The 21,073-nt window shown below is 40.2% G+C and overlaps 4 protein-coding genes across 5 annotated transcripts; 2 read left to right on the top strand and 2 right to left on the bottom strand.

Moving 5' to 3' along the window:
- The first annotated feature begins 920 nt into the window (after positions 1-920).
- On the top strand, positions 921-2,033 carry npy8br (neuropeptide Y receptor Y8b). The gene has a single exon (XM_061072118.1). The coding sequence runs from the start codon at positions 927-929 to the stop codon at positions 2,031-2,033; it is 1,107 nt and encodes a 368-aa protein (XP_060928101.1). The 5' UTR covers positions 921-926.
- An 8,491-nt stretch (positions 2,034-10,524) lies between these two features.
- On the bottom strand, positions 10,525-11,692 carry LOC133002236 (progonadoliberin-1). Its single transcript, XM_061072001.1, has 4 exons — positions 11,682-11,692; positions 11,461-11,599; positions 11,284-11,382; positions 10,525-10,572 (listed from the first exon to the last, which is right to left on the bottom strand). The coding sequence occupies exons 1-4, from the start codon at positions 11,690-11,692 to the stop codon at positions 10,525-10,527; spliced, it is 297 nt and encodes a 98-aa protein (XP_060927984.1).
- A 317-nt stretch (positions 11,693-12,009) lies between these two features.
- On the bottom strand, positions 12,010-18,037 carry kctd9a (potassium channel tetramerization domain containing 9a). Of its 2 annotated transcripts, XM_061071277.1 has the most exons (12): positions 17,909-18,037; positions 17,492-17,613; positions 17,356-17,399; positions 17,157-17,253; positions 16,166-16,224; positions 15,936-16,064; positions 15,760-15,827; positions 15,573-15,668; positions 15,336-15,485; positions 14,163-14,268; positions 13,947-14,080; positions 12,010-13,544 (listed from the first exon to the last, which is right to left on the bottom strand). In XM_061071277.1, exons 1-12 carry the CDS (start codon positions 17,954-17,956, stop codon positions 13,428-13,430), a joined length of 1,170 nt encoding a protein of 389 aa, XP_060927260.1. In that variant the 5' UTR covers positions 17,957-18,037; the 3' UTR covers positions 12,010-13,427. The 2 variants fall into 2 exon arrangements, with proteins under 2 accessions (XP_060927260.1, XP_060927259.1); XM_061071276.1 differs by having other exon boundaries at positions 17,157-17,399.
- A 680-nt stretch (positions 18,038-18,717) lies between these two features.
- ankrd39 (ankyrin repeat domain 39) lies at positions 18,718-20,752 on the top strand. The gene is made up of 5 exons (XM_061071633.1): positions 18,718-18,738; positions 18,841-18,966; positions 19,718-19,821; positions 19,913-20,116; positions 20,229-20,752. Exons 2-5 carry the CDS (start codon positions 18,873-18,875, stop codon positions 20,373-20,375), a joined length of 549 nt encoding a protein of 182 aa, XP_060927616.1. The 5' UTR covers positions 18,718-18,738; positions 18,841-18,872; the 3' UTR covers positions 20,376-20,752.
- The last annotated feature ends 321 nt before the right edge of the window (positions 20,753-21,073 follow it).

Here is a 21,073-nt window from a genome sequence, read left to right on the forward strand (position 1 = left end):
ACACACACACACACACACACACACACACACACACACACACACACACACACACACACACAACACATACAAATAAATATATATTCATATATGTGAGGGTATGATCACTTACAGACACTGATCAGATTTGCCTTGATGTAATAATAACCTTCTTTCCAGTACATTAATCTGTTAGAAACTGTAGGGACAACACGTGCTTCAGTCTTAATGAGAGGTGGCAGTTCCTTTGTGGAAAGAATTAATTCCTTCCTTCAAAAGAGAAGAAAACATTGAGAGGGAACAACAACATCTCTGAAAGACAAAGCCATTATCACCATTATTGTGATGGAAATTTCAATCAGCAAGTCATTATGGTGATTCCCATACATTCTGTGCTGTTTCTTGATGATACGCCATCAGTTCATCATTTATTCTTAGAGCCTGTACTCCAGGAGATAGAAAATCAGCCTTCTGTCAACAGCCTCATGATACTGACCTTAATTGTCTGTGTAATAGTGAAACCACTGCTGACAAGTACAAAGGTGAAATTGGGCCAGTGAATACACATAAGACACAGACACATAAACACAACACACATAAAATCCTCTTCTGCAGCCAGAGAATAACTCTCAGCCTCACATCCTCATTCAAAAGAAGCTACAGTCTAATGATGAAATGAGTGAGGGTCAATTTCTAAATGAGCTCCATTTCCATTTGACTGATAACCCATCACAAGGGTTTATAATATTAAAAAGAAACTTTTCCTGGCTATAAAATTGTTAAAGGTTACTAATTTTCTGTTCTTCATTTCGCAGGCGGAAAATGAAGACGGCTGTTAAGAAAGCTGAAAAAAAAAGCCTAATATAATTTACGAAGCAATTATTGCAGGGTTGACAAAACAAATTAGTTGAATTTGTTTCCAGTGTTTGAAGTGAGGAAGGCGAAGCACCATGGAGCTGCAGCACAGCACCAATCACAACCAGGCCTTGTTGTGGAAAGAGATACCGTGGGATTTCGGCGAGGAATGTTCACTCTCAGTGAGCGGCACCACGTTCCTCATTGTAGCTTACAGCACGGTGTTGGCAGTAGGTCTCATCGGGAACTCCTGCCTGGTGTTTGTCATCAGTCGATACAAGGAGATGCGCAACGTGACCAACATCTTCATCGTCAACCTGTCTTGCTCTGACATCCTCATGTGCATTTTCTGCCTGCCGGTCACCATTACCTACACCCTGATGGATCACTGGATCCTGGGAGACACTCTCTGCAAGCTCACGCCCTTCATCCAGTGCATATCAGTCACTGTCTCCATCTTCTCTCTCGTCCTTATCGCCATGGAGCGCTACCAGCTCATCGTCCACCCGACTGGATGGAAGCCTGTGGTGGGCCAGTCCTACCTGGCCGTGGCTGTCACCTGGATTGTGGCCTGCCTTATCTCCGTGCCTTTCCTCTCATACAGCGTGCTTGCCCGGCCTTTACAGAACCTGAGTGTCCCCTTCCTAGTCGGTGATCACTCCGTTTGTATGGAGCAGTGGCCGACAGTCGAAGAACGCAGAGCTTACACCACCTCCCTGCTCATTTTCCAGTACTTCCTCCCGCTCGTCCTCATCATGGTCTGCTACCTGCACGTCTACCTGCGCCTGAGGAGGAGGAAGGACATGGTGGAGCGCGGCAGGAACACCACTCAAAGGAAAAACAAGGGCTCCACAAGGATCAATGCCATGTTGATCTCCATAGTGGTGGCCTTCACCATCTCCTGGCTCCCTCTCAACATCTTCAACACCGTGTTCGACTGGAACCACGAGGCCATCCCGTCCTGTAGCCACGACGTCATCTTCTCGTTCTGCCACCTCACAGCCATGGCCTCCACCTGCATCAACCCCATCATCTACGGTTTCCTCAACAGCAATTTCCAGAAACACCTCAAATCCACTCTGTTGCACTGTCGCTGCTGGGTGGTGGCAGAGCGGTACGAGACCGTCCCGCTCTCCACTGTCAGCACAGAGGTCACCAAGGGGTCTATCTTGAGCAATGGATCCATCAGCATCAATTCCTAATTACAAGCCTTTTCAGTAAAAGACAAAGAAACTACTGTGGCCTCTCCAGCCCTCATTGTGTCATCCTTTGGAGCTTCGCTTGCTTCGTTGCGTGCAAAAGCGAGGTTGACATTTACAAAGTTATAAACCTCACAATAGCAGTCCAGAGGGAGTGGACTGAATACACTTTATCAACATGGCACAATGCCCACAAATCAGTCAGAGGAAGTAGATATCAAAATGAAGGTACAAAGGTTGGACAAGTTTATGTATTGTTGAGCGACTGCAGACAATTTACATGAGCAGCTGTAGTCTGTATAGTTGTAAACATGAACAGTGGAGCCACTGGAAGGTTAAAAAGACAAAATGTTTGGGGTTGTGTTTCTGTTTTATGTTAATAGTATTAATGGAAATATCAAGGGGTTGTGAACTGTGTTTTGTTAGAGATCATCGACACAGTAGCAGAACAGAAGGGGAAGACATTAGCGTGCTAAATGTGGCTCCGGGCGTTCATTTAGCCCGATTTACTCGCATCACTTTAATGCATTTCTTATTACCTGAAATCCCAGCAAACTGTGTAATAATCTTTCTCTAACAACCTTGGCAAGAGCATCTCTCTGCTGTCTGCCAAGGTCTGTGTTCTGCCGTACTACGTGTGTAGGATGATTTGTTCTATACAACAACCTTATATACGAAGGGCCGTAAAACAGAATAAATGGCAGTGAGGGACCTTGTCTTCTGCTGTATATAATGTTACTAAGTACTTGTATGGCCTGTAAAAGATGTGACAATTTATAGTTAATCGATGTGGTTGGCAATAAAGAGCACCGTGTAGCATAGCAAATATCTCCTAGGGGACCTGTTATCGGTCACTTCTCTTTGTGGTGCTGAACTGAATTAAAACATTCCTTATTATTTGTAATGATAATGTCTTTGTTGTAATATTCAGTTTTGATTAATCCTAATTTTGACTATTTGTTCTTTAATTTGTTGTATTGCATTTTTTTTCTTTTCTTCAGGTCCATCTGGCTTTCTCAGTGTGTGTTAAGCCTAAATTGATTTTTGTTATCACCTACATGTCAGTTCCACCACATCCTTCTACAACAAACAGATTGGTCCCAAGTATCCAATTAAAGACGCAATGTTACACAGAAGAGTTGTCCACAGTAGGAAACACTGTGGAATATCACAGCCCATGAGATTAAACAGCCTCGATGCTGATACACACTTGCATGACATGGCATTGTTTAGTATGGAATGTACATTAAAAAAAACACCACTAAAGTTTTTTTTGTATGTGTCTGAGGTCAAATTCAGTGTGCTGCCTGTTTGTGCATTATTCAGGGGGAAGTCTGAGATAACGACACATTTTAGATGTGTTCGTGTTGAATAAATCAGTGTTGTGTTTGTTGGCTTAAATGCAAGGGAAGGGAAGGGGGGGGGGTGGAACCTTGTGAGAGATCAATTGGGCCTGTGATAAATATTCATGCTGAGGGAACTTATGTTAACAGTTTCACTTTTATTTGTCTGAAATAAGAGGCATGCCACCGATTCGGAAGGGAGACGAGGTAAGGAATCAGCTTCCTGAGGGCCTTTGAGTTTTAATGGTGTCGTAAGAGGTCAAGTGTAGGATGTCGCAATTTTAGACTCTGACAACGTCTCAGATAATCCTCCAGACGGTTTTCCCAGAGGCAGCAGAGCTCTCAGAGGTCCTTGTCAGTATAATGGACCTGTTTGTGCAGCTGTCAATCCCCTCACCTCTCCATCCGTCCTCTCACCTGTCTCTCCTTTTAAAAACACCACTGAATGAAGTCAGAGTGTTTATTTTGTAAGGAATAATGAACTCGAGATGCCAAGAGGTGCACAGGGACTCCGTTGACACTTGACAATGAGTGGAACTCAAATGATGCCGTTGTATGATGTTTCTCCAAGTAGCTGTGAAGGGGCTGTGGGCACATTAATGTTCTTTATAATGAAGCTCAGCTGGAGACAAACACATAATGACTCTGTGGGGCTGGACTCTCCTCGCCACTGGAGCAGTTTCGGAAGAAAATGAACATCTTGGCTCTCGGCATTTAAATTCAGAGAGATTCTCATACAAGCAATCTCCGCAGATCACAGGAACACCATGAGCTGCATAGTTTGCCAAAGATTTCCTCAAGCTGTTGTTCGGAGCTCTTAAATTCTCCTCAGTTACATATTTTTGCCTGCCTTACAATTGCGAGAGTCGGGCACAATGCATCCCGCTTGCCTTGTTCCAATATTAATAACAGCTTTCTTACATCTGCTGCTTCGTGGAAGAAAGTCTTTCCACCCTTTTGTGTGAATCTATCTCCCTGACCAATTCTTGTAAAGAACAGGAAGCTGCAGTATTCACCACATGTAGGCTCTATAGTATATGTGAATCTGCAAGGTCCATACTGAGCCTGATGACATAATATGAGGTGACATAATAGAGATATGTTTCAAAATGATTTTTCAGAAGAAAAAAACTTGTATGCGGTGATGTCAGATTTGAAGTAATTTGCCTTGTACACCTATGACCCATTGTGACAGGGATCTAATGCCGCTGCTTTGGCATATGAAAAGGTCAAAGGTAAAGTCTGACTCTGGAATCCTAATCATAATAATACACACAGGGCTAAACCAGACAGGACACACAGAATCACCTCATGCAAAGGGGTCAAACACATGGATCAGCACAGTCCATAATTTCCCTGATGTCTTATCTTTCTATTCGATTGGTCTAATAGTTCCAGTGCTTCCTGCCGTCGGATCTATCAGGCAGCTGTTCAGCCAGTATTTCCTGGTTTTACCTCTTTATTGGTTTGGATATCACGACAGCCTGATAACATAACAGCTCATTTAATGAGTCACACACACGCAAAATCTTTCAGAACAAATTCATGACAAATAAGTCCCACATCTCAAATATAAATATATGAGAATATAGAAATATCAGTTTGTTTACTAGATTAGATAGATAGATAGATAGATAGATAGATAGATAGATAGATAGATAGATAGATAGATAGATAGATAGATAGATAGATAGATAGATAGATAGATAGATAGATAGATAGATAGATAGATAGATAGATAGATAGATAGATAGATAGATAGATAGATAGATAGATAGATAGATAGATAGATAGATAGATAGATAGATAGATAGAGCCTGAAAATTCACACCCCGGCCTTTGTGTCTGACCTCCCATTTTTTTGGATCAGAGGAAAGAGGTAGATCACGGTCGGCCTCAGTTGCCTGGTTACAGCCTCCTTAGGGGTTTCAGTGGGTTTCCCTCAAAATGACACTGAGCACCAAGCTGATAAACGCACCTTATGAACTACAGAGAAACAGAGATTGCTGGGGACATTGCTGGGGACAATTGATAATACATTGGTTTATTAGGGTGGTGTAATGGTCCCTATTACCTTTGTACAGGTATTTAATTTTGGAGCTTGTGAGTATGTGTAAGTATTTAAAGTGCATAATAATAATTTTGATATCATGGCACAGAGTCTAGCAGTTTCTGCCTGTTTCCTGTCTGTGTGCTGAGGTAGGCTAACCAACTTTCCTTTTCAGTAGGTTCATATATATATATAAGTAGCCGACAAGAGAGTATCAAAATCAAATGTTTAACATAATGAGAAATAAACGTACTCACTTTCTTGCTGACACATTTTTTTATTTGGAAAAAAGGAAAAAGCACAAGGCGTTACAGATAGCATCAACAGTAGCTCTGTTCAGTTTAAGTGCCCCAGCAGAAGATGACTGTTCGACAATGACTTAATCTCAAAGATGCTTTGTGTCAATTTAGGTATAGTTCTTATAACAAGTGTTCATTTTTCTGATAAGTTCTGTTTTTAATTTGTTATTCAATGCTATTAAAACTTCAAGATTGACATCTGAGACTGGATCTTGGTGCCACAGCTTGCTACCACAGACTCTAGCTCCAAATGTGAAAGATGGCAGCGTTACTATCTGGGATCTTTTGGGCTTCATTTCTGGATCGTCGGAGGAGGTGGAGATGCATCATCGAATGCCCCAATACTCTGAAAAAAAAAATATCGTTTCCTTTAATGACCCAATTCATCATTCCTATGGTGATTCCTATTTAAAATAAAAAGTAAATGATGTGTCGTTCTGGGAGCAATGGGTCTGATATAAAGTCTCTGATTAAAAGAGGTGGGTCGATGGGCACCCAGAGTTATTGTTCATGACAGAGTTGATCTTGAGTAAATATTTTATGTCCTGCTGTATCACCTTTTATGTAATTATTCCTGACCATATCACTTCCAATAAAGCTTTGACACTTGACCCATATGGTGTCGTGTGTATGTTCAATGAAAGTAGAAGTGATCTCACTAACAAGATGAAACCCACGGAAGTGATTTTCTCCCTCGTGTGTGTTTGCTGAACAACAGCCGAGTGACACTTTGAAAAACACACTTTCCATTGAAGATAAGAGCGGCGGCCACCCCATATGGTGCTCAGCAGGATATTACAGGCTGTTGTATCACTGTCACATCTCCTCGATGAATACACTTCAGCTTGTTTTGTACTTTGTTTAAATTCCATCTTCTATTGGCAAACATATTGCTCATCCATCCATGATTAATCTCTTTTATAATCCTGAGGAGATTGTGGAGTGGGCGTGAATCAAGCCAAGCAAACAGTGAGCGAAAATAAATTGGCCCCAGGCTCATGTCCTCATAGTGAACAAACACAATAAAGTACAGTAAATTACAATAAAACACAGTGTTGGCAGGATTTGATGCAGGTTTTACAAAAACAGTGCAGATAAAATCTTAGCAACAGTCTGATGGAATATTATATAAAAGAATTATTATCACAAGATTATTTTGTGTTTCTGGAAAAGCATTATGTTATTATTTCATGTTGTTTTCTAGTGCCCTCTGGTGTCTGTCTGTGCCCTGAGCTCCTCATAGGAAGGTGCAGGTCGGTTTTTAAAGTTCTGCTTTGCTAAAATAAATACAATTAAACGTAATAGGTTTTTCAAAATAAAGGTTTATGTGCTCTTATTATTTTCTGTGAAGAAAACGAATGTTTCACTACATCTCTCTCTCTCTCTCTCTCTCTCTGTCTCTCTCTCTCTCTCTCTCTCTCTCTCTCTCTCTCTCTCTCTCTCTCTCAGAACTTTTCTCAAAGTAACCTTCACATTCATCCCTGTGCTGGAATAAATAAATATGTCATGACATAGTGTATGATGTGGAAATCATAATGATTTCTCATGTTGTCACATTCAGGTTTGACTCTTCAAATGCAACAGGGTTCTTTATAACGTAAGCCGGTTCCAGAACCACAAGGAGACACGATTTAAAACACTGAAAGTCTTTGCACATCATAAATCCAAGGCTGGAGTGGGCTCTAGTTGGTTTTATATTCCCGAAACAAAGAGAAACCGAGGAGAGATAACTACTCTCTATCACTGCAGTGTTTAGTTTGAGGTTTGAGATCTGAGATAAGCAAAGAGGAAACAGACAGATGTGACTAATCCGTGGGAAAAATCAAGTGAACACTCCCACGTCAGCATCTGATCTGGTGATAATGTCTAAATCTGCAAACAAACTGCATTTGTTGATGCTTTTACAGTGGAATGATCCGATACAGCTGTATTTAAGTCTGAAACCATTTACTGCTTCAAAGACAAATGAGATATTAACATATATCCTTTGACAGGCTCAGGAAACATTGTGCAACACTATTCTTCCTTGCTTTCTTTTACAGTTCCAGTGCAACAACCAGGGGGCAATACTGTTTTCCTAATATGTACAGAAGGTGGCACACTATTCCTCATCTTAGTTGAAGATTAATCTTTTCTTAAGATAATGTTTCATGGCATCATATCTTGTGAGTTTTGTAATTACTAAATCTGCATGTTTAAAAATGTAACCATCAGATTTTCCTTGTAAATGGGTCAGAGGTCAGGCAAGATCTGAATAATCCTTTGTTTTGCTGTTGATTACAAGAGTTGGATCTGTATGTCAACTGAAGAAGGCTTTAAGCATTTTCATTTTTTTGAAATGTTGTTAGGAAATACCCAAGAGGGGATTCATTATTCTGAAGTCTAAACACCTGTGAAGCCTGTGAACCACAGAGGAATTCAAGTGGCATTATCTCCAGCATGTACAAGTGCTTTCTTTGGTTGTAATTGTTATAATGACATTACTGCTCATAACTGACACAGCCACAAGCAGCTGATGTCCTGCCTGTCAGCATCTGTCATTGTTAAACTTTAGATTTCATTCTGTAGTGAAGCTGTGTTACAAAACTCATTTCCAGCAATGGAGCCATAGGCTAAACATCTTGGTTCATCTGATTTCACTGCTGCATCACATATTAGTGTGTGTGTGCGTGTTCAGACGGGCCTTGATGTAATAATAATCCTTTTCCAGGGTGTTAATCTGTTAGAAACTGTAGGGACAACATGTGATTCAGTCTAAATGAGAGGTGGGAGTTCCTTTGTGGACACAAACAGAATTAATTCCTGCCGTCAAAAGAGAATAAAACATTGAGAGGGAACAACGTCTCGGAAAGACAAAATCCATTATCATCATCATTGTGATGGAAATTTCAATCAGCATGTCATTATAGTGATTCCCACACAGTCTGTGCTGTTCTCTTGATGATATGCCATCAATGCATCATTTATTCTTTGAGCCTGTACTCCAGGAGATAGAAAATCTGCGTTTTGTCAACAGCCTCATGATACTGTCATTAATTGTGTGATTAATAGTTAAACCACTGCTGACAAGTTCAAAGGTGAAATTGGACCAGTGAATACACATCAGTACCGAAAAGACACATGCGGAACCAGAGGAGTGAATATAAAATCTTCTCCTGCAGCCAAAGAGTCACTGTCAGCCACCCATGCTGACTTATAATGAGCAACAGTCGAATGATAAAATGGGCGAGGGTCAATTTCTACGCGGGCAGCATTTCAGTTTGACTGATGAGCCAACACCTTCAATATTCCAAGACGTTGTAACGTCAAAGAAGTGTAAGGACTGGAGATTTCACCAGCTCAGATAATTTTCATTTTGCTCATCCATCCACTAGTAATCTTTATTAATCCAGAGTACAATGTGGGCGCCGATCAAGCAAAGCAAACAGAGAGCGATTACAATACAATAAATTGGCTTCAGACTCATGTCCTCATGGTGAACAAACACGATAAGGTCGGCTACAGTCAATTACAACTAATTACAGTGTTGATGGATTTGATCCAGGTTTACAAAAAAGTTTCGTTAAAAAAATCTGGATTTTTTGGCAGATTATTTTATGAACCAGAAAAACTAGAATACCAGAGTTATGTGGGAGCAGGATGAAGTTTGGTGCTGGTTTATAGTTCCCTCTGGTGTCTGTGCACTGAGCTCCTGATCAGTCAGTGTGTGAAGTTCAAATCTCGCTTTTTATTTGCTTTATAATATGTTTTCTGTTTTTTTCTTAATTTTCCCGTAAAGGTCACAACATTGTTCTTGAAGTCTAAACAACTAAACCCAGGTTGTTGTTCAATGGTTGTATAGTTATAGGCAGAGACAAATGTTTATTTTATTATGATTGTTTTAATTGAATTTAAAAGGCACAGGTCATGTTTTCCTTTTTTTTGTGGAAGAAGCTGGAGCACAACCATGTAAACTGTACACAGACATGAAAAGTAAACAAGATATCAGTGCCTTTGTTCTTTAGGGACTGCGACAGTGCTAAGCACAGAGCAACTTTGCCGGCCATTAATGTGAGGGTAAAGAGGGAGAGGGTGGACATGTAAAGGAAAGTAGATGAAGAGAGGATGAGCAAAGGAGGAAGATGGAGAAAAAAGCTGAGAAAGCAGAGGTAAAGGAAAGGAAAGATAAAGGAGGAAGGCTATAAGAAAAGGAATTACATTGAAGGTGGATAGTGAGTAACAAAATATTGAAAGCAAAGGATGGAGTAAGGGGTTGGATGAGAGAGAGAGAGAGAATGAGATTAAATGATGGAGGGAGGGTGAAGAACAAGAGGGGTGATGAGGAATATGACAAGAACATGTAGAGGAAGGTCAGAAGGAAGGAAGAGGAAGTGGTGAAAGTGAAAGGGGAGATGAGGGACAATGGGAAGCAAGTAAATTGGAGTGATAGTCGCATAAATTCAAGAAATTTGGAGATGTAAATTACAGACAGAGCCAATAGAGGTTAATGAGAAAGATAAAGGAGAGATTGAAGCACAAAGGAAATAAAAGAGAGCCCGACAGCTGAGGATGATAGACATAAAGAAGAAGAAAGAAAAGGTTAGAGAGATGTGGGCAAACTTAAATCCTCCATGAGTGAAGGATATAAAGAGAGGAGAGGTAGCGAAAAGGAAGAAGTAGAGGGCAACAGAAGAGAAGGAAGGAGGGGAGAGAAAAGATAAGAAAGGGAGGGTGGTGTGAATGGCTGAGAGATAAAACATGGAGAAGTAAATAACAATAATTGAATTTCAATTGTAATTACTGATTTAATAATACAGTAATCATCATTTCTTATATGTTCTTCGTCCGTTCCCCCTGTCAGTGATGCTGCCCTGAAAGAGAGAAACAGATTCAATCTGTGAGAACATTTTAAACTTTAGTAAATAGTCTTGGCTTCAGAAGATTATTAGAGCCAGGCATATGGAAAAAAAATGTATGAATTCCAATTTATGAAACTACTGACGTAATGAGTGTCTCTACAGATGCCAAGTGTAGATAAATTGGTAAAATTGTTTTCAATCAGAATTTGCTGTTTTTCTTTGAGTGCATTTATAAATAGTGTGGTCATCAATGTTAGGACTGTGAAGAGACTCAATCTGTCTGTTCATGAGGAGAAACCGCATCAATTTAAGAGATGGAACACTGGCAGCTCGCTGCAGCACTCACTCATTCAACTTCATTCTCAACTTCTCAACTTCTCAACGTTTCAAGTTCATTTCTAACATTTTGACTTTACCCTCAACATTTTGACTTCAATTTTGTTTTCAACTTTATTTTGGACTTTTGGACTTATTCTCAACATTTTGAGCTAATTCTTGTAATTTTTGACTTTATTCTTGACCTTTCAACTTAATATTCATAATTTTGGCCTAATTCTCGACATTTCAACCTAATTATTGGTGTTTTGGCTTAATTCACAATATACAAAAAACAAATCTTCCTCTTCTGTATTTTTTCTTATGACTGAGCCTTATACACTTCCACTTGGCAGTGCTGATGGATGCATGCAAAACCAAACACAATGAGAAATGAGTAAAACTTACAAGGAATCCTTTAATTCTGTAAATTCCAGCAAAAGGGGATTCCTCTGCACCACCCAGAACGCTGCAAGCTGAGTCCACACGAGGGAACTCCTCAACTACCTGTTCAGGAAAAAAACCATTTCAAAGAATGTATTAAAAATGAAAGAGAAAGGTCGAGTGAGACTGATAAACGCTCACATTGCCCAGAGTTTGAGAAAGACTGTCCAGTTCCCTCTTCCCTCCTGGGCTCAGTCCGTATGACCAGTGCTGACAGCAGAGCTCAGGCACCAACGTCCCCAAGAGGAGCAGCCACACTGACAAGGTTTTCACAGCCATCCTGAGGAGAAGAAGTGGTTACACGCATGTCATGTCATATGCATTTTTCCCTTACATGTACCCATCGTCTCTGATTCACTTACTTTCTGTGCATTAAGCAGGCAGCGTCTCGGATTCGGTGGTCTTCAGTCCTTTGTGAGTACTCCTGCACAGTTGCCCAAGGTTTATATGTGGCTGTGATGCCTCCACTTATCACAGCCCAGCACTTCACTACAGGGGGTGTCACTAACTGGGATTAGACGTTTACTGGCGACCTGCAGAGCTGTTTAAAAGCTTGTTTTTGGCCCTTCAGTAAAAAAAAGTAACATGGGACGTTTAACCACAAACCATTTTGAGATAGTTCCAGTCATTTTGTGTTAAACAGTCAGAAAACTCATTCATTCCCCACTGAGTCACAATAAATTAAGAGCCTTTCTTCATTGTAGTTTATTTATAACAGTCATTTATGGAAATAAAATTCCAAGGTTGAGTGCAATAATCGTACAGAGACCTACATCATTCCCTCTTTCAAACACAAACTAACCTCTGCCCCATGTTGCATTCAGCCAGATGTATTAAAAATAAATAGCCATTGCTCTTCAATTGATTCTCACACTCAAGGTGAAATACACAGTTTGATTGCCTTCATCGTTAATTCTCACAGACTGGGTACCTACAACTGCACTGAGTGAATAGTATTGCATTGGAGCAGCTTTGAGCCACGGACAGAGATTAGTAGTAACAGCTCTTTACACATGCAAACAGACACTGTCCAGTAAGAACTGCAGAGACATCCTCCACAACAGCTCCCAACACCTGCCCCCTCTCATGATAGTATTTAACATTTATTTTTCTGGGAAGATTCGGAAGCACTGGATTTGATTCAAAGAAGATAACAAGCACCAAGCGTTTTTGGCGAAAAGGAATAACACGTTATAAGTTAACATACATTTGTGCAAATAGGTTCAAAGCATGATTAAGTGATATACATCAATATATATATGGAGCATGTTTCCAGGTAAACCCACTCTGACAACATGAACACAGACAAAATGGCTTTCTTTTAAAGCCCAGGTTTTCTCATAATTGGAAGAATAACATCAACAGACCACCAAGCAGTGCCACAGTTAAATGCATGCAACTGTGGTTCACTCGCACACTGGATTAAAAAAAGAGGTAGATTCACAGAGCGCAAAACATGGAAAAACCTTCTTTTTTTTCTCGAGAACACAATATTTAAGAGTAGGAAAGGAGACACCTCACAGCTGTAAATGATGTATTGCATACCCAAACTGTAAATCTAGCCTGCAGCATAGTTTCAGTATCACTTTTAGCCTTTGATTAGACTGTGCTGTTGTATGGCTTTGGCTTGCATTGCTTATTCATAATATGTTGAATTCAGCTAAATGAAGTTACACAGTTATTGGTAAATGACACCTTCAATTTATGCTACAGCAGCTTTCAGTGAAGCTCTGACCTTCACTGCTCTGACTTTGACTACCATCAAGTCATATGAAGTCAAGATAAATCATGTAAAATATTAAATGAGTATAGTCATCGGATTGCATCCAGACACATCTACACATAAAAAGAAACCTGTGTTTGTTTTGGTGATATACAGCTTTACATTTAAAAACATACATTTACAACCCTGGATAGTTTCTAGTGCAAGATATTTAAAGCTAACATAACATTGGTGGAATGACCAGGGATGTGCATACGAGTACCTGTGCTGCAGACAGGTAAAGAGAGATGGGCTGTTGGGGAAGTATGGGGGAGGAGGACTGGAGGAGAAGAGCATTAACAGAAGCCAGCTGTGGCCCACAATGGACCTGTGGGCGCCTGCCGAGTTATCTGACACTCTGTGACATGTGCAGAGGGGTCAGCATCTCTTCGAAAATGGCTCCTTTCACATTGGACCCCCTCAGGTTGGCTTCTTGTAGATCGCAGCCAGACAGGTCGCAATTCTGCAAATTAAAAAAGGCATCGTGTTCAACGCAGTAAGAAAAGAGAAGAACACCATTAGTGTCATATAGCATCTGGTTGATACACATTCAAAAGAACTAACTGTAAAACACCAATACATCTAGTTTTTAATCATACAATCATTAATTTCATCCTTGGGTTCAGCCTTGAATTACTGTGACATTACTGCTGCTGAGTTATCAGACATTAAAAATGTTTTGGCAAAATAACTTGGATGTAACGAAAATAAATAGTGTATTAAAATGATCTATGAAACCATTTATTCAGTTCTGCACCATTTTCTCCCTGATGGCTCTGAAATGTGGCTGTAAAAAAGACTGACTGCCAGCTGAGTGTACATAAGTGTTTTTTAGAGTTAATCCTTTCTGAGAGCTTTAATTCACCTCGAGATCAGTCCCGGCTAGAGTGGCTCCCCGGAGGTTACAGTTCTTCAGCTTTGCATTTTTCAGAGTGGCCACACGCAGGTTGACGCCGGTCATTTGGCTTCCTTCCATGTCAACTCCTTTCAGATTGGCACCTGGTCAAAAGGACACATGGTTAAAACGATGACTATAAATGTGCGACCAGGTCGTCTTTGATTAAGAACTGAAGCAGATTACCTTCCAGGTTGGCCTTCAGTCCAGAGGGTTCTTCAAAATTACATCCTTTGAGAGAAGCCCCCTCAGCATTGGTACAGAGCATCTTCACCCCTTGTAAGTTCGCACCCTGCAGGAGAGAAACCAAACATCAACAGGAGTCAGGCTTTTCATTTTATATGCAGATATTAAGTCACGTCAACCATCAATCATTTGGTCTTAGTGAACAAAAATGACACGTGTGCATTTTTGCATATAGAAAGAATCTGAAGAGTGGATGTGTACAAAGGATACCATGATGATGTGGCAGTCCACTTCTCATAATAACAAATCCTTAACATACCGCACCTGTATCTCTCTCGATAAAAGTGGGTGCTACACTGATAATAAGAAAGTTGTATTTCTACAAAAACATGACCCAGACAGTGGGGTCGGTGAGTAAGTTTAGAAATTGGTAAAGCTGGATAGATAGATAGATAGATAGATAGATAGATTACTTTATTCATCCCTGAAGGGAAATTAAGTCATCATAGCAGCCGGTATATTTGAATACAATAAAATACAATAGAATAAAACAAAAAATATTGAGGTAGAAAGAATAAAAACAGAAACACAAGATAAATAGGTAGATAAGGTGCAGTGGCAAGATGATGGTAATAGTACTGATGATATGATGGTAATGTTATTGTTAGACAGTATATAAAAATAGTACAGTATATATAGTATATAATATAACGTAATATATATTTATATATGATAGTTATTATACCAATATAATAGCAGTATATAGTAATAATGGCAGCAACAGTATATATAATAATAATAGTAAATAAATATAATAATAATAATAATAATAACATTTACACGTGTATAAATATGTGTATATAGACTTATAAAGGACTGAACACCAACTATCCAAGTATGTACCATTGGAAAAACATGTTTAGCAAGTGAATGGCCCTTCTTCCACACAACTGAGGCACCAGAAGTGCAAACCAAAAGTTTTTCACCAGCAGGAGGACCAACAACCAAAATTAACACAAAAAGATACACACGAGTTGGAATTAGGAAACGTTGGCTTCCCCACTGTTGAAACATTTTTGAGTGCCTCCTGCACTTTGTATGGCCTGATACTGTGTGTGCACATGAATCATTCAGTGCAGAGTCTGCAGACAAGAAGAGAGTTTTCAGACTCACGTCCAGGTTGGCTCCGGAGAGATCGGCCCGCTCCAGATTGGAACAGCACAGGTTGGCGTGAGTCAGATTGCAGCGGCTCAGATTGGCCATTTTAAAATTGATGTAGCGCAGATCAAGTCGGGACAGATCGGCACCACTGAAATTAAGTCCCTGAAAACATTAAGAGGAAGAGAATTAAATATGAATAGGATATGGGGAAATGGATCGGTAAATGAAAACACTTAAATGAAGCTGTACCTGACAGCGGAGCTCCGACTTGGTGGGCGTGGCCAGAAGAAAACGAACCAACTCTTTACGGGAAATGGGAGAGTGGTCCTCAGGTGGCTGGGAGTTCTGTTGTGGAAATGAGCAGAGTCAGAGTTCATTTTACGAAAGCATCACATTTCTACATGTAAGATATTTTGCATTCCATTCTTCCTGATACCTTGATTGCTGCTTCCAGCTGTTCAGCCAACTGCTCAATCCCAAAGAACCGCGCCTCCTCAAGGACACCTGCAAGACACACGCCGCACAATTTAAGAAAAGAGTTGCTGTGGGAATTATATCAGATTATTAAGACCTTGGTCACAGTTATTCCGGTAGACTCCATCACAAGCTTACCTCTTATATTTATGCCTTCATTGATAATGAGCTGACCGTGTCTCAGGTAGTTGAGAATAGGCTCAAAGTATTCCGGGCTGCGGTCGATAAGGTACGCCCCATGCTCGTCCTGCTTGTTCCCCCACACATCTGGAGCAAACACAGAGGTTGATGAACCACTTTCAGTAAGGATGGTTTGACCTTTAGTGATTTTCAGTCTGAGATATAGGGTTTGGGTTGCCATAATTTACCTTTCTCTCCGAACATATGAGCAAGCATACTCTCCGGCTCTTTGCTGACCAAGGTGCTCCTGAAACACAAAACACACACAGTCCCGTTACAAAGAGAACGTAAACGCACCCTGTGGTTCTGACTGGCCCAGTCTGTTGGGTTGTGTTCATCGCAGGTGAACCCAGCACACAGTAGTGGTGGGGGAAAAAATCGATTCTGTTCAGAATCGCGATATTTTTTTTTAATACTTTATTTACAATTATATATGTAACAGCCCCTGGCTGGCAAAGCATGACGAGGAGAGTTTCAGAGTTTAAAAAATACCTAGTGTGTATGCGGAAAGGATGTTCTTCACTGCAGGAGATATAGTAACGGCCCAGAGGAGCACTTTAACATATGAGCATGTTGACCAACTCCTTTTTCTGAACAAAAATGCCAATATTCCCAAATGAATTTAACATTTTGGATCATGACCTTGCAGCCAACTGGACTGGACTCTAGCAGTACACATTTTTTTGTTTTTCTCAATTTGATTGAAGCTCTAGGTTACTCTTATTTATATGATTATTCTCAGGTATATGTTACTCTATTATGTCTGCTTTATGTTACTGTATTGTATTTAAATAATTGTGCTGGGAGCTCAGTGTTCATGTGAGAGGTCTCCTATTCAGAAAATAATTACAAAGGTCCTGTGTCCTGAATGTTCAAGGACAAAGTTTTTGCACTACCCTTTCTTAGTTTTTGCACTTCAGTTAATGTGTAGAAGACCATGTTGTTCACAGAATTAAATGTGACATTTGAAGTGAGTTGAGCAGTCTTATTTTCCTCATTTTTTGTAATGCCTTTGAATAATATGGGGGACATGAATCGCAATGTATTGCAGAATCGAATCGCAATACTTTAAGTATCGCAATATATCGCAGAATCGCAATACTATTGAATCGTGGCCCAAATATCGCAATACTATTGAATCGTCACATTTTTGCCAATTCCCACCCCTAGCACACAGACCTGGTGGTGGTGAAGAGGCGCCCGCCGATGTTGAGGGTCAGCCAGTCGGAGTGGGCTCCATGCAGATCTGCTCTGACCTTGGCTTCATCTTGAGGACCTGAGACACAAGAGAGAGAAGGAGGAAGAGTTGTTGAGACCACCCGAACACTTTCACCCAGCGGTGGATGGGGACTCCTGCAGCAGACATGGCAGCTCTCACCGATGAATGGATCTCCCTCTGACACGTACAGCACATCGTCGTCTCTGTCAGAAACACAGAAACACAGAGAGGTGATGAGGTGAGGCGTCCATTGGGTTTGAGCAACACGTTTATCATCATCACTGAGGGAGCTTACCTGATGAGGGCTATGTCGTCTATCAGACCACCTTTACCATTGTATAAACTACAGGCTTTGATCCCTAACTTATTGCTGGCTACAGAGAGTAAGTCAGACAAGGTCCCGTACACTGCTACAACCTAAAACAAAGGGGAGAGGTTTAAACAGAATTAGTGGGTTGTTAGGAATTTAAGCCTGAAGCTAAACGGGTCACTCCTGCCTGGTACCAGATGCATGGAGCAGTTAGCAGCGAGCTAACCGCTACGTGTCTCTAACATGTGAGTTGACGTGTGTTAGCTACGGTGTGAGGTGAGTTTGTTAGCTAACTAAATCAAACACAAATATCAAACACAAATACTCTTGAGTGGAAAAGCCACAGTCATTCTGCGGCCCGGGCTCAGGAACTCAACGCACTCACACTCCCTTTCTACCCACCTTGCCATTCTTAGACGTCCCGTTGATAAACAACGTGACTCTTCTCATTCTTTACGCTTTGGTTTTTAATAAAAATAATAATTTCTTCTTCTGGAGACTGGATCTGATGTTTAGCATCAGACAACAACACGAGACTACAGCTGCCTTCAGTGGCCAGCAGGGAACATCGGAAACGTGGCTTCTTTGCCTTGTAAAGGCGGATGAGTGGTGGATATATATCAGATGGATAGCCATACCTGCGCTTAGTAGTGTTCTAAAGTTACAACATTGTATTTATTACTAGTTTATTATAAAAATGTATCTCCTGTTGGTGTAAATAAGAAAAATATAAACCAAATGGGGCTGTGCCAGTCATTTATAACAAAACGATTTGTAAGTATATCTGATTGTAAATACATGCACTTATCAGTCGTATAAGGGGAGTAGTGCATCTTTCATCATTATTATCCCGCCACAGAACAAAAGTTATGTCTCGTCGCTTCTTATTTGAACAAAACTAATACACACCGAAAAACCCGTGAGCACCTGAAAGCATCATCCCGAATGGAGCTCTGTGATTGGTCCGAGTGTTCATACGCAATCACGCTGTCATTGTGCTTAGACTAAAGTGGAGCAAACAACATTTAGCCTTTATTTATGTTTAATAAAACATAGTGAAATTATTTTTCTGAATTATTAAATTAAAATATGTTTTAATTCGTTTGCATATTTACTGTATACTCAGCTTTACTTCTGGGCTGGTGTGTGTGCGAAGCTGACATGTAGGTGGCGGTGTGGCACTACGAAGTTGTTCCCAAAGACAAGAAGAAGAAACACGGAAGTGTCAAACAGTATGATGGTCTATGGGCAATCCGAACATCATATTTGATAAATCCTCTTGCATGACGTTAATTCAAACATGTGACTCACAAACTAACAGTGTTCATCTCCAGGTCGGAACCAGTCTGTGACAGTTTGGATCAACATGGCGTCTGACAAACAACACTGCTCCTGCTGCTCCCATCCTGTCTCCTCTCCCAGTGTTTACCAGACTCTGGATGAAATGGATTTTGAACGAGGTTAGTACTACTATACATAAAATGAAATAGCTCCGTTATTCCCCAATAATATCGTATTTCTTCATTAAGTAACTTGGCCTAACAGGTATTGTCCTTCCCGTTTTGCATCATTTATAGTATATTATATTACCTATTGTATAGTCAAATACTTATATTCATACCTCTACTATATATCATATATTATATCATACTCTCTGTATATTCTTTGTATACATAAGTCCATATACACATTTTTATACATGTGTACATGTTATAATTACTATTATTATATCACTATTACTATTATTATTATTATATACTGTTGCTGCCATTATTACTATATACTGCTTTTATATTGGTATAATTACTATCATATATAAATATATATTATGTTATATTATATACTATATATACTGTACTATTCTTATATACTGTCTAACAATAACATTACCATCATATCATCAGTACTATTAACATCATCTTGCCACTGCACCTTAACTACCTATTTATCTTGTGTTTCTGTTTTTTATTCTTTCTATCTCAATATTTTTTTATTTTATTCTATTGTATTGTATTTTGTTGTATTCAAATATACAGGCTGCTATGACAACTTAATTTCCCTTCGGGGATGAATAAAGTAATCTATCTATCTATCTATCTATCTATCTATCTATCTATCTATCTATCTATCTATCTATCTATCTATCTATCTATCTATCTATCTATCATTTAGTCAAGTACAGTGTTGTGTGCTGTGTGTTTCTCCTTGCAGGCATCTGGTCTGCTGCCATGGCCAGTGACCTGGAGAGGGTTAAGCAGTTGGTTCAGAAGGGCACAGACATCAACGTGAGGGACTCGTCTGGATACACAGCTCTGGTATAGTTTGCTTGGAACATATAAGCGCTGTTTCGCCTGTGGTTCTCTTGTCTATAAATTGATGCCTCTCTTTTTTTGTGTTTTGTCTCAGCACTATGCAAGTCGCAGTGGCCATCTTGCCGTGTGCAAGTTCCTTCTAGATAATGGTGCATGTGCGTCTCCGCAGACACCAGGAGGTGCCACCCCGCTGCATCGGTCAGCGTACTGCGGCCACTTGGATGTGGTCAGACTCCTTCTGCACCACCGGGCAAATCCTACGCTCTGTGATGACGACGGTGCATCCCCTTTACACAAGGTACAGAATTCGCAGCAGTACCATAAGAACCATCTTTCTAGAGAGAGAGCGAGAGAGTTGATGACCATGTAACTATTGTTTGCATTTGTTGTTTTGTGAAATGCTTGAGCAGGCTTCAGAACAGGGCCATGAAGAGGTGTGTCGGCTGCTTGTTGAGAACTGTCCAGCACTTTGCAGCCAGAAGAACAAGAGGCTCCAGCTGTCCCACCAGCTGGCACAGCAGGGAGATCTGCAGGAGCTCTTAAAACCACCTTGTTGACCGCGAACACACACACTGCATAAGGGGCACGCTGTGTTTCTAATATCAGACAAATGAAATGAACTTGAATTTACCAAGTGAGGTCCACATGACTCAGGATCACGTTGACCTGGATTCACCATATTGGACTGTTTCTATTTCTCAACTGAACATCAGCGAAAAAAACACTGAGTGAATCAGGGTGTACAAAACATAACATTTTCTATATTTATACCACAGACCTCACCCTGTTTTTAATTAATGGTTTACTGCTTGTGTATAGTACACAAACCCAAAGCTGCCTGTAAAACCTGTCAAATACACCAGTTTCCACCGTCTGCTACTTATGCTGGATTCTTGTTGAGTACTAGTTAAATATAATGTATAGCGAAGAGTAAGATCTGAAGCCTGCCTTCATGCTGAGGGAACACTAATATTATTTAATATACAGATTTGACTTAGTGTTCCTCAGCTGTTTGTGTTATTGAAGACTGAGAGTTCTTATTATTTGTATCTGCTTCACTAAAGAACCCCTGTCAGATAAGCCAGAGCTGTGCAGCGCATCTTTCTCCATTGGTGAAAAAATGATTATTAAATATTAAATCTATTTAACTAAACAATGACAGCGGCCATTTCCAAATTGTTCTTATCACTGAGAGCCTTTGTGCTACAATTAGCGAATTGAGTAATTTAGTTCTTCACGATCAGCAGCTTCTACC

The sequence above is a fragment of the Limanda limanda genome, chromosome 5 (genome assembly GCF_963576545.1).
Source record: "Limanda limanda chromosome 5, fLimLim1.1, whole genome shotgun sequence".
In the NCBI taxonomy this organism is placed as follows: Eukaryota; Metazoa; Chordata; class Actinopteri; order Pleuronectiformes; family Pleuronectidae; genus Limanda; species Limanda limanda.

Bases quoted from the DNA above. Each gene is read 5' to 3' on its own strand.
- npy8br (XM_061072118.1), top strand. From the start codon at position 927: ATGGAGCTGCAGCACAGCACCAATCACAACCAGGCCTTGTTGTGGAAA.
- LOC133002236 (XM_061072001.1), bottom strand. The intron at 11,383-11,460 runs GTGAGCGTTTAT...TTTCCTGAACAG, and splicing joins TTTCTCAAACTCTGGGCAAT to GTAGTTGAGGAGTTCCCTCG. The intron at 10,573-11,283 runs GTAAGTTTTACT...TCTCTCTTTCAG, and splicing joins ACAGAATTAAAGGATTCCTT to GGCAGCATCACTGACAGGGG.
- kctd9a (XM_061071276.1), bottom strand. From the start codon at position 17,956: ATGAGAAGAGTCACGTTGTTTATCAACGGGACGTCTAAGAATGGCAAG. The intron at 15,828-15,935 runs GTAAGCTTGTGA...TGTGTCTTGCAG, and splicing joins TGAAGGCATAAATATAAGAG to GTGTCCTTGAGGAGGCGCGG. The intron at 15,669-15,759 runs GTATCAGGAAGA...TTTCCACAACAG, and splicing joins AGCTGGAAGCAGCAATCAAG to AACTCCCAGCCACCTGAGGA.
- ankrd39 (XM_061071633.1), top strand. From the start codon at position 18,873: ATGGCGTCTGACAAACAACACTGCTCCTGCTGCTCCCATCCTGTCTCC. The intron at 18,967-19,717 runs GTTAGTACTACT...TTCTCCTTGCAG, and splicing joins TGAAATGGATTTTGAACGAG to GCATCTGGTCTGCTGCCATG. The intron at 19,822-19,912 runs GTATAGTTTGCT...GTTTTGTCTCAG, and splicing joins CGTCTGGATACACAGCTCTG to CACTATGCAAGTCGCAGTGG.